Source organism: Ochlerotatus camptorhynchus, unplaced genomic scaffold (genome assembly GCF_037179485.1).
Source record: "Ochlerotatus camptorhynchus isolate MF236.1 unplaced genomic scaffold, CSIRO-AGI_Acam_v1.1 ptg000130l, whole genome shotgun sequence".
NCBI lineage: Eukaryota > Metazoa > Arthropoda > Insecta > Diptera > Culicidae > Ochlerotatus > Ochlerotatus camptorhynchus.
This window is the reverse complement of record NW_027040620.1, coordinates 3,060,300-3,073,582: the sequence shown is the minus strand read 5'-3', so window position 1 is coordinate 3,073,582 and position 13,283 is coordinate 3,060,300. Positions and strand designations below refer to the sequence as shown.

The following is a 13,283-nucleotide window of genomic DNA, read 5'->3' as shown; positions in this document are numbered from 1 at the left end:
GGTTCGCACTACAAGGTCTAGTATTTGTGCGACTTTTGAAAGAACTTCCAGTGAAAAAAAAGGCGAACGACGGCGGTGTGCCACTTGGTGTTTGAAGATTAATTTAAATAAGTGAAATTATATTGAGATAATCCGACTAAGAACTTCACCGATCAACATGCAGCTGTTCAAGAGGAAAGCGTTCTACTTTGCTCTACTCATAGGTATGCGTTAGGAATTGTTTCAAATAGTTATGATTTACGCCCGAGGAACGCCCTCAATTCATGAATCATCGTTCATGTGAATAACGATTTCAAAATAATTATGAGTCAGTGCTAGTGAAGTGTTTCGATATTAGAGTCAATTTGGAGAATACTATCTCAGTTGCGTGATCGCCGTAAAAAAGGGATTCAACACCCAACCGGGTTGTGCAAGATTCTCTTACCGTTGTGGATAAAAATATTGGTAATCTGTAATAATTTACCGCATATACAAATTCTACAACGCGATCTTCGATAGGCATTCCAAATAAATATATAAAATGTTGGTTGACTTATTTAATTAAGTTGATTCCTAACTAAACATTAGACTTTAAATTTTGGCATGAGGACGTTTTGTATGAAAATACTACACAGAATGTAGGAAATATATAATGCATTTAATTGTGGTATGCGCGTACGCACATTGCTAAATGCGAAACCTGTTCCCTTCTGCAGAGGAGTAAAAGCTAACGGTTTAGTGCCTGTTGAAAGTCTTATCAGTACAACATACTTTTGGGGCTTCTTGCGTATTATTGACATACAGTACAGAAATGTGTGAAATCCTAGTACAAGCAAAAAAATAAACTGATCATATCAAACTGCATGGGAAAATTCGGTCTCTTGCGCGAAGTCCACAGAAACAATATAGCCATCGTTGATTGCTTAAATATTGCTGACTAAATGTGAATTCCATCAGGCAAGTAACTTGAACGTACACTCGGGACTGAGAACAGTAGTAGAACGAAAGATGCGGAAAACAGAGAGAATGTGACAAACGTTCTCTGCCGAGTGTAAGCTCGATTGAAAGCAGACCCAAATAGTGTTTGGTTTAGTAATAGAATCGTGTTAGTAGTTTAGCTTATCTGCATCAAATATTCTTTTCTTAGTATCAATAACTCACACTTCGTGCTATGATTAATGCTAGGGGCACGCAATAACCTTTAACTCCTACGCAGGCAACGGCTGTAATTAAATTAATTCCATTAAAGGGTGTCCACGATGAAATTGCCACACACAAAATTGATTCGCAAAATTCGAGTTTTCATCCGATTGCCATCAAATTTTCAGGGATTGAGAAATAACTATTAAACTTCATTTTACCATTTTACTCGTATTTTATTTACAGTCCATACGCAAATGCCCGCACCTTGGCCTTAACCCCGGCCATAAGATTCTGCACAACCTGTGAATCAACCGTTTTTTGCATGTAAACCCATACTTTCTTCAGTTCCTCGACTGTCTTCACTACCTTAGATCGTTTAAGAAGGTGCTGCTTCATAATCGCCCAGTACTTCTCGATGGGGCGGAGCTCCGGAGTGTTGGGAGGGTTGAACATTTTCGGCACGAAATTGACCTTATTGTCCGCATACCACTTCAGCACGTCCTTGGAGTAGTGGCGTGAGGCCAAATCCGGCCAGAAGATTGTTGGGACGTTGTGGGCCTTCAGGAGAGGAAGCAGCCGCTTCTGGAGGCACTCTTTTATGTACACCTGTCCGTTCATCGTGTCCTGGGTCACGAAAGGTGCACTCCGCTTCCCGCACGTGCAGATGGCTTGCCAAACCAGGAATTTCTTCGCAAATTTGGACATCTTCTGAGTGCGGACATGCTCCGGAACGCTGAACTTATCCTTGGCCGTGAAAAACAGGTTGCCGGGGATCTGTTTGAAGTCGGCCTTCACATATGTTTCGTCGTCCATGATGCAGCATTCAACTTTCGTCAGCATGTTGAGGTACAACTTCCTGGCACGGGTTTTGGCGGACTTGTTCTGCTTCTCGTCGCGATTAGGGGCCTTTTGTACCTTGAACGTTCGAAGCCCAGCCTTACTTTTGGCCTTCTGGACAAAACTTCGGCTTAGGTGCAGCTTCTTAGCCACATCCCTAACGGAGGCGTTCGGATTTCGGTTGAAGGCCCCAACTACGCGGTTGTGATTTTTGGTGTTGTACGGAATACTTTTTCCTTCACTTCTGGGCTTCCGATCGGTGGTCAACCGTTCCTCGAACCGCTTAATCACTCGCGACACCGTGGAATTCGCGATTCCCAACGTTTTAGCGATGGAACGATGCGAGAGATCCTTGTTCTCGTGATGAATGCGCAAGATTTTATCACGCACGAGCTGTTCTTTCGACTCCATTTCCGCGAGTTTTGATCACAAGACTTTAAAACTTGCAGGATGTAAATAATGCACTATGAACTAAATCCACCCAAATTTTCATTAAATTCTACCCAACGGTTAAAAAGTTAGAGCAATTTCATAGTGTGGCAATTTCATCGTGGACACCCTTTACCTACTGCTTTAATTACATTACTTACACAATGCAGAACATTAACTAGTTTATAACTCCTTATATTAGATTTAAAATTTTGTAATTCAAGTACATTAATTATATTTTCAATACTTTTAATTACATTAATTACGGATAGATAATTTTAATTACCATTAGCACTACTTCAAAACGCATACTTTAAGAACTTTTGATTGCATTTTAACTTCAACGCATCGGTTATTTGTATTGCGTGCCCCTCGGATTAATGAATGATTGACTGTCTTTATAAAACGTTCACTCTTCCAATGCAAACTAATCCGTTTGAAAATGTCTCAGCAAGGAAAAAAAGAATCAGGATTATTAAAAATCTGTTGCGATATTTTTGAGTGAAGTGCTTTCTGTTACGATTACCTAAGCATCCCTGGATTGAATTCAACCAACAGTTCTTGCACGACAATCATGCCTCATGATTAGTTTTAGCAGTATGACCAAAACAGTGAAATATGCCCCAATCCACAAATAGGGCGAATGATATGCAAACATCAGGATTTTTCGCAAGAACTTTTAGAGATACGGGAAATGGCTCTAGTGTTGGCCGATGGATCTAAGATTGGGCCCATCGCTAAAAAGCTGCTATTTATCAATTTTATCTATATCAACGCGTTATTTGGACGGTACTAATGGATATTTTTGGGGCCTCCCTTAGCTCAGTCGGTAAAGGCGCAGCTACAAAGCAAGAGAATGCTGGAGGTGGCTGGGTTCGATTCCCGGTCCGGTCTAGGAATTTTTCGGGTTGGAAAATTTCTCGACTTCCCTGGGCATAGAAGTATGATTGGACTTGCCACACAATCATATCAATGCAAAAATGGTACAGGCATCGAAAGCTCTCAATTAATAACTGTGGAAGTGCATCTAGAACACTAAGTTGAGAGCACGCAATAAGCTAATATGCGATATGCAATAAGCTTGAAATGCGAAAAAGAAGAAGAAGTAATGGATATTTTTGGTCGCTATTGAAAATTTAATCGATTGCTGAATTTATGTATGGGCCCAAGTTAGGGACATTTAGGCCGGCATTACATCCATTTCCCCTATATACCGTGCCGATTCAAATTTTGGACACTTAAACTCGAATTTCGGACACTTTTAAAAGTTGATTATCTCGGTCGAATATGATCCACATGTCTTGTAAATTTTAAATTTTTTTGACTAGTGCCCTCCACGATCATCTAACATTATTACTTTGTTTCTAACTGGATAATATTTAATTAAAAATGAAAGTGTCCGAAATTTGAATCGTCCGAAATTTGAATCGGAACGGTAGATTAAAATCAACCTTGAGTGAGTAAAGGTGACGCCTTACAAAAGTTTAGGGCTACTTTTAAGATTTAAATCACATTCACTGAAAAACAAACAAGCATTCATTTATTTGTATACTCTTCTCTGGTGAAGTAACGCTTCGATCTCCCGTTGAATTGCTCATCAGAATTCAATTGGAATGCTCTCAGAATTCACATGGAATTTTTCTCACATTTGTTTAGCAATTATACTCAAATAATCTTGCATTTTCTTCTCAATTTGGGATTCTACTAAGAATTAAATTGAAGCTCTTATCATGTGAAATCTTTTCAGAACTACCTAGGTCCTCAGAATTACCTTGAAAGCATTCCATAGATTTTGCTTGAAGTTCTCCTCAAAACTATAATGGGATTCCAGTCAGACCTCTATTAGAAAACTCCTTTGAATTCCTTTTGCGTTCGTCTCATAATTCTTCATATATGGTAATGCCACCAAATTCCAGAATCCTTAATATTTTTTTCAAGCCCATGAACCTTCAAAATTTTCTAAAATTCATTTAAATTATATTTGTTTTCAAATCTGGGATCTTGCAAAACATTTCAAGATCCGAAAGCTGAATCTTCATTCCAGAATCTTGTAAATTTCTTCAAGATTATTCTGACCTTAAACCAGGAATTGAACATTTTCTTCAACTCTATAAAATTTCCATTTTACAGAATCAGAGGATTCTGATTCATGAATTTCCTTTGAACCTTTCCTTTTCCGGTAGCCTTGTAAACTCTTGACCTGGGAGCTGCTTTAAATTCGCCTTGACGTATATTTCATCGTTCAATATAACGCTATGCGCAAGCAAAATTTTGAAACGCTGTTCCTCTTGCTTCGACGCCATTTTGACAACTGAATAGAAAATGGCAAAAACAAAATAGAGGCACAGAAATACAAAATGAGGGGTGTTCAAGTTTTTTAAATGCACGATTAAAAAAATTCGCCAAATTTGAGTTGACCAATTTTTGACCGTTCCACCCTTTATATTCAGATCACTGCAGTTTTTTAAGCAAACTTAAATGTTGAGGCATCTGACATATTTTACAAGGATGTATCCACGTTTTTGAATGATTTGTTGGTAGTTTATGTACTATGACCTTGATTGCAACTAAAAAAAAAATAAAACTAACCCTCAAATATTATTGCAGATTTGGGAAAAGTGTTACATTTTATATAAGAATTGTCCAAGAGCTTATGATTTAGGTAACTCAAAATGATTTAATGAGCGACTATGTTGCGTGACGTTACAAAGTTTTGCACTTCTTAACTACACTACCCAACAACTATGTTAATCTTTTAAATCACGTCAATACGAGAATGAATCCTCATGATTTATCAGCGCGATAGCTTCAGAATTGTTTCCAGCATCACAAGTTGCAATGGCCATCCTAGAGCAGGTTCTGGGTTCCCCGGGTGAAGTGGCCAATTTGGGACATGACCGGAACCATATCAATATGGGTGTCGAACTTCAAGATTTTGCAAGCCAATGCCATGGTAGCTTTTTCAGGTCCGGAGTTTGCCCCTGGGAAGTGGCCAATTTGAGACATTACCGGAACCATATAAATATGGGTGTCAAACTTCAATATTGATCAAACCATTGCCAATCGAAGATTTTCCATGTCCACAGCTTGCCCCAATTACTCTGGAGCAGTTTCGGCGTACCCAGGGTAATTCATGCAAAACCAGCTCCAAGGAAACCGTAACAAGCTCTAGACCTGAAAAGGCTACCATTGGCATTGGCTTGTGTGAAAATCCGCCGATATTAATTATGGGCAAATCACCCACGACACAGCTAATCAATGACCAACTTACCCGTGCAGCAGCTTGAATCCAAATGACCTTTCACCAACTGTCAGGAAATGTGTATGAAAAGTCATGACCTGCCAAGTTATTATCCATCTCATATATTCCCTCTTATTCGGTATAAAAGTTATAAAAAGTTTTTTTATTATTTTGAATATTAATTAATGATAATGAATCACTGAATGCTGTCAGTTTTAATTTCACTAATATCATGGCGACACCCACCTTTCTCTTGGCATAATGTTAGTAAAAAAATGTATGGAGAGTTGATTTTATTTCCATGTTTTTTTTTGTTTTTTTAGCTTAATCAGAGAAAACAATATTTTGTAGTTGTGTTCCGCAAAAATGTGTTAAACCACCAGTGTCAATTTTCACATTAAAACAAGCATTTCCCATTTTTTCATATAAGCAAAAACAAATCACCGTATCTTTTTCTAGCGACACCGGCGACATTGGCTGCGTCTAGAATTAAAAATCACTTTGACAACGTTAATCGACTGGAGATTTTCACATTAGTCTAGAACCAGATCACAGTATCTGCTGTTCGACTCGGACAATTTCTGCAGCAAAGCCTCAACGCGATCATTGTTGGACACAGGGGTTGACGTTTTTACTAAAACTCGCTTCGTTGTCGTGCGCGACAGTCTGTTTGTATTCATACACTCATGCTCTACCGTCGTCTCTCTCACACAACACAAATGGTAGAATAACATTCGAGCAAAAAGAAAATTATCAAATAACTATCATATGCAAGGGGTACTCTGCAAACCTCTATCTGTACCGAGAACTTTATCTGTGCCGAAAACTGTGGCAAGCGTTGCGTTGGGTCGAGTGTGCCGAAATGTGGCAATCAAACTGTCGATCTCAGTATCCCATGAATTTGGCAACCCTGTAGTTATGACTTTTGAGATTGTTTGTTTACATTGCAAAGTTCTCATGGATGGTTATACGAGGGTAATCACTGTGCCTGTCCTGTTAAAAAGTAAAACGTGCATCAAATAACACGACTGTGAGTTTTTCTTTGTACAACATTCATTCCTCTTGCTTTAACGATGATAAGATTGGTAAGCGCGAGATCGTCGGCCACTGCTGGAACTGTTAGCCAGTATACGCTTACCGTTGCCAACCATTAAGTTCAACTCCTCCACGAGAAGGAGAAGGGTGAGTGATGGCAGAAGCTATCCATCCATGACAAGAAATGTCTTTACCGTGTCTCATTCTGGTAGACGTTTGCCGAAACCTGTGCTTATGACCCACCCGGCAAGTGGAAAATGTACCTCTACATTATCATCATGGTACTCGGATAATGCTACAATTTAGGAATCAAGAAGGAATCGACCTAAAATTCCCACTGGCGATAGTAGAAGCAGCAATAGATCTTCAGTTTTTTTTCCTCTGTTCGGGACACCACACCACTGCGACCAGTAATTTGATCTATTGTAGTATATCCCGTGTCCTTAGTTTAGTGCATGTCGTTTTACTCCATCACTATTGAGAAATGATGAAGTATTCGGTTTTGATACAGTTGTCATTCTTGCCTTCATCGCACGGAATCGATTCTAACTGAAAGGTTCCGCTATTTATACCCTTCGGAGTGTTGAAACACCCTCCAAAGGCGCGCCCCTTTGTCAGTCAAAATTGGATTCCTTAGCAACAAAAACAAGCTATGAAACCGATAATGACCATGCATCAGAACCCTAGTCTTAACCACTTCAAACTAGGGAACAACGAATAGAAGATTATGAATCACATACATAGGTGAATACTAACTAACTCATTTTTTCCTTGTTTCAAGGTCATCCTCGGTCCAGGCAACCCGAGGACTTATCACTATCAACAAGGCATAAAAAGTAACAAGGACTAAGATGTGTTCCTTTGATTGCTGAAAAAAACCTGTTCCCCTAGTTTGAAGAAGTCAGGACTAGGAATCGGTGGTAGATCTTACATCCCGTAACGTACCACGAAAAGGTGATCTACCAACGTTACGGGGCTAGATTTCAGTTACTTCCTAGTGTTAGCTTTAACTTTTGGGTACTGAATTCATCTAAGTTTGCTAAACATATTTTGGTGGGAGAGTCAATCGACTACGTCCATGGTTTTGAACTTTTGAACATCCTAATAAATAAACAGGAGATTCAGGAAATCACAGAGATTGTTCATTAACAACACAAAAATAAATAGTGCTGCTCTTCTTCATTATCATGGCTCTAAACTATTTACTTTTAATCCGTTTATCCTCACCGTCCATCAAATAATTTCCAGCAGCATGCAAATGCGTATCTAGGATCTAGATACCGGTTGCCAACGTTTGATTACTACCTTCTCTTTGTATTTGCTTGTTGTTCCTTCATAAATTTCATCCTTACTTGGTTTTGCCGGAATTGCATACTTCTCCCCTGCTGGCGGTTCCGATCGCGTTTATAAATACCGCGATTCAGATTGGCTCCGTCGAGAGCTCCGTTACCTCCGGTGTGGTTACCTTCACAATTCTGTTAGCAGCATTAAGCTGGACTCACTCATTTTCTCAGAACGGCCGTCTCGGTCGCGTTCTCTCCTGTGGCTTTGCCACGGTGAGGAGCCGATTTTTGCAAATCCGTCCTCATTTAGAACGGCCGTCCCGGTCGCGTTCTTATCCTGTGGCAGTGTCACCACGAGATGATTTTTTTTTTTTCAAATCCTTCCTGACTCGTTTTCTTAGAACGACCATCCCGGTCGCGTTCTCTCCTGTGGCTTTGCCATGGCAAGGAGACGATTTTTGCAAATTCGTCCTCACTCGCATTCAGAACGGCCGTCCCGGTCGCGTTCTTATCCTATTGTCCATGCAAGTGGGTCTCCAAGATTCCAGGTTCGTCTCCTGGCAGGATCGCCAGAAATGTGAAAATCCGCCAATATTAATTATGGGCAAATCACCCACGACGCAGCTAATCAATGTCCAACTTACCCGTGCAGCTGCTTGAATCCAAATGACCTTTCACCAACTGTCAGGAAATGTGTATGAAAAGTCATGACCTACCTAGTTATTATCCATCTCAAAGCTTGCAAAATCTTGAAGTTTGACTGCCATGTTGATATGGTTCCGGTCAGAACATGCTCCAGGATGGCCACCGCAACTTATGACACTGAAAACGATTCTGAAGATATCGCGCAGAAAAATCATAAGGATTGATACCCATATTGACGTGGTCACTTTACCGGAACCGGTTTCAAATTAATGGGTAGATCTCGGTTGTTTCTCAACAGATCTTGAATCTGTGGCCAGCATTTAATTCAAAATTGATTCTAGAAGAAATATGAAATCAAATAAACTTTCATACCTGACAAAAATACAAGCGATGAAAAAAAAACTGTTTTTGACATGACCCCCAAAAATCCGGAATATCTTCGGCCACCACATATTTTCAAATGATTTACATAAACTTTTATAATTTTTTATGTAATTTTTGCACAGAAAACGATTTAAAATATCTCAAATATTGTTTCCTGCCGAGTCGAGTTTTTCAGATTCGAAATTTGTCGTGGATCTGGTTAGTCCGTTTGTCGTTAAAAGCATACACAGAAGTGTAAGAAACCCATCCCAGCAGTTTGTTTGCATGCAGAAAGATTTATTAGATCAGGATATTGAAATTTGACTGCAAGCCTTAATCTACCAAGGAATGAAGCACAAGATCAATACTCAATTCAAAGCGACTGGTCCCTTAGACAATCCCAATACGCCTACGCCGATGCTGCCAGTATCGCATATTTTGTTTAAAATTGATTTTAATCAGCTTTGCTGCTGAATTCGTGCCGAGCATGCAAAAAGACATTTGAAATTCCGTCTTTATTTTCATCTTTTCTCTTGTATAAAAAGTTAATAGTCATCGGTAAACCGTCAAAAGCTTTCATGTGCCGCACTGTGAACGCTCTGTTGCGTACCTCGATGTGCACACTCTGTGATAAAGCAAGTGTTTGTGTTGTTTGGGGCTGAGTTTACAGCTTTTTTTTTGCAACCATTTAGTGGCTCAGAGGGGCCTCCCTTAGCTCAGTCATTAAATACACAAGCTCAACGCAAGACTATGCCGGCGGTGACGAGTTCGAATTTCAGGCTAGGAATTTTACGGGATGGAAAATGTTTCGACTCCCCTAGGCATACATTATCATTGTATATTTATTTATTTATTTGCGAGGGAAAAGTCCACTTCAGAAGGACCAACCTTGCCCCTTCTCAAGTGAGCGGAAAACCTCTTCTTTTCGTATCAACAGATAACATAAAATCCTACAGATACATATATAATTAAACTAAATCAGGAAACATTTATCTTTACTCAATCAGGATGATAAAACATTGTAAAATAAATACTTAAGGCTAGCACGGGAAGCATTGAAGTCAAAAAAGTTATAACATTTATTAAAAATTTAACACAAGCTAGTAATTGGTTCGTTTGCACCATAGTTTGTGCGAGAAGTCGGGATCGTAAAGAAAGAGTGGGTTCGCAAATTGACTCGTCTTATATTAATGTTAAGCTGTTGCAAAAGTGGACTACAGTCAATGTTCGAACGCAGGAGTGATGATGGAACATTTGGAAGCATTCAATACCACCCTATTCTTGTGACACCAAGTAGCAAAAACGTCCAGCTGTTGTTGAAGGAAAACTGAATCACTACGATCCTTTACGACCAAATACAGTTTAAAATCATCCGCGTAAGATAGCTTCGGACACCTGATTGAATAGAGAATGTCATTCAAATACAGCAGAAATACGAACGGCCCAATATGACTACCTTGGGGTACACCAGAAGAAACCGGAAACGACTGAGAAATACGGTCACCTATTTTCACTGACATTTGACGACCGGTGAGGTAAGAACGAAGCCAATTAAGAAGGGGACCATGGAAGCCTAATCGCTCTAATTTGGCAACAGCAATCTTGTGGTTCATTTTATCAAACGCAGCAGACAGATCCGTGTAGATAGTATCAACTTGTTCGCCTTTTTCAAGCTCGCGAATTATAAAAGATGTATATTGCACGAAATGTGATGCAGTGGATCTCTTCTGCATAAATCCATGTTGTTCGGAGGCAACGTAACTGGAGCAAGTGTGTTTAAAATAATCCAAAACTATCAGCTCAAAAAGTTTTGAAACTGCGCACAGAGCCGCAATGCATCGATAGTTGATAACTGACTGTTTATCGCCTTTCTTGGACAGGAAAAACAAAAGAATTCTTCCAGCCATCAGGGAAGATTCCAGAATTCAACGAGAGGTTGAATATAAATGCTAGTGGTGCGCTCAAGGCTCCTATACAGTTTTTAATCACCACAGGTGAAATTCCATCCGGACCAATACTGGAAAAAAAATAAGCGAAGGCATGCTGTTTGAACGTCATCTCTCGATAAAGGTGGATGAGATTCAACGACTGAACGTATGGAAGCCTCACTTGCTGCATCTGAAACGTGTTCGTCAGAGAGCTCCTCGTTGACGAAAACACTGCAGAAATGTGACCTGAATAGATCCGTGATACCATCCACATTAGACATTTCTCGATCCTAGTTGAACATTTTGGAGGGCAGACCCGATTCCTTTCGTTGATATTTCACGTGATTTCAGAAGCTTTTAGGATAAGTTTTGAGCTTATTTTGTTGTTGACGCTGGTGTTCTAGGTAGAGTTGCTTGTTGACCTGCTTGTACTGCTTGTTAATGCGTATGTATTTCTTTCTCGACACGTCAGTTTGCAGTTTGCAAAACTTTTTCAAGGCAGCCAGTTTAGATGATTTAAGACGTTTCAAACGAGGGTTTGACAATGGAGGGTGAGTTGGTATGACTGGAAATTTCTTCGGTACGAACTGGTCGATTGCATAAACAACAATATTCGTAAAAATAGTCGAGTCATCATCACGCAGTTCTTCATCCCAGTTTATGCTCTCGAAAAAGGCAGTCATTCCATCGAAGTAAGCCTTCCAGTAGTCATATGAAATGCTATCCATAGTGTTACGAAAAGAAAATGCCTGGTTCAATTTCAATGATATCTCCAGAGATGGGTGATGCCTACAACGCTTAACTAGTGGCTCAGGCACCCCATAAATCGAGCAACTAGAAGCAACCTCACGGCTAAGAAAACATAAATCAAGCAATCTATCATTCTCATTGGAAACACTATTTAGTTGCAGCAGTACTGTAGCTGTCCAGAAGAGCTGCTGCCAGATTTAGAAGCAGCTTTATTAACAACTGAGGAAGCGCTCAAGGACCACCAATTAAGTTGAAGACAGGCGAAATCAGTTAAGACGTTGAGACATAACATCTGTAGTCTGTCAAGATTTAACACGATATTATCAGAAAATTATCATTTCGTGAACCTTCGCCAGTATCTCTTTATTATTTTAGTCAATGATAAAGTTTCACCTTTATTCAAATAATTGTTATCCATTTTAGTAAGAACCACCGGGCCTGTTTACTTTGGTAGCCCGATCAAAAGTTTCATGATAGTGACGAATGAATGAGATTTATCATCACTGTAATTCAATTTCCCACATATGATTAACCATTTCAAACTAAAACTCACCATTCCACATCCACGATGATTCATCTACTTAAACTATCCTATTTTCAGTGGTGCTAAGCTTGTGCCTGGATGAAACCGAGGCCAGACGTAAGATCCTTCGAGGGCGCCGTACCATCACTCGTACCCAAAAGCGTAAGATTTAATCAGAGCAAATTATGTTCAGTTAACTCTATTTACTATATTACCTACGATTTCACAGGTGGGACGGCCATTCCAGCGTGGGCCATCGTCACTTTAGTGGGAATTGGTCAAATTCTAATCGGAGGACTGTCATATCTCGTATTCCGTAAACTGGTCCTGCAAACACCAATCGAGAACGTCAACTCATACACTCCGGCGATGATGCAGGACGATTCGTAACTGTACTCTATTCGGTAAAACATAGCTTAAGGTTCTCCGTAAGAAATCGAGTTCAAAGAGTGTACAATCCAAGCTAAAGAAGTTTCAACAGTATCATATCTTCAGGTATTAAAATGACTTGTATCTCTTCAATAGTCAATAAACGATGAAAACACTTTTCAAACCGATAAACTAAGTAAACAAGCAAGTAAATTCATTACAAATCATCGATTATATCATTGAAATTTTTTCTATGCTACTAACATTAGTCATAAATTAAACTCTTTCCCGAAACGATTCCCTTTCACTCATGGCACGGGCACGCTTCTTCGGCAGAATCGATTCAAGGACCGCGGTCTCAATTGCTGCTCCCACAAATTAAAAATGGATGCTTCTCGCCATTTAAATCAATTGTACTGACCGCGTGCGGACCAACCAATTTACCAAGTAAATGTGAAATGTGATATGTGTTTGATCAACAAATTGCTTTAGGAACTTGAATTTTTTATCAACAAGCACGGCAGCTCAAGGGTCTGTCTGCTTTTCCCAACATGCAACATTTTAAGCTTAAGAATGGTAGTTTTACCCATAGTCGATACCGCTGGTTTTTCAAGATTTTCCCTGCCGGAAATAATAGGATTACATTCAATATTAGCTCGGGCAAACTAGCCGCTCTATGCTAAGTAGCATTCAATTTTAGTTTGCGAGTGTGAATTTCAGCTTATTCGATCTAACGACGACGACGGCGGTGGTGGCGG

At 39.7% G+C, this 13,283-nt stretch overlaps 1 protein-coding gene across 1 annotated transcript; it reads left to right on the top strand.

The window, feature by feature from the left end:
• The first annotated feature begins 49 nt into the window (after positions 1–49).
• On the top strand, positions 50–12,717 carry hoka. The gene is made up of 3 exons (XM_065220673.1): positions 50–203; positions 12,235–12,318; positions 12,386–12,717. Exons 1-3 carry the CDS (start codon positions 158–160, stop codon positions 12,544–12,546), a joined length of 291 nt encoding a protein of 96 aa, XP_065076745.1. The 5' UTR covers positions 50–157; the 3' UTR covers positions 12,547–12,717.
• Positions 12,718–13,283: the final 566 nt, after the last annotated feature.

Bases quoted from the DNA above. Each gene is read 5' to 3' on its own strand.
- hoka (XM_065220673.1), top strand. From the start codon at position 158: ATGCAGCTGTTCAAGAGGAAAGCGTTCTACTTTGCTCTACTCATAG. The intron at 204-12,234 runs GTATGCGTTAGG...TCCTATTTTCAG, and splicing joins CTACTTTGCTCTACTCATAG to TGGTGCTAAGCTTGTGCCTG. The intron at 12,319-12,385 runs GTAAGATTTAAT...ACGATTTCACAG, and splicing joins CATCACTCGTACCCAAAAGC to GTGGGACGGCCATTCCAGCG.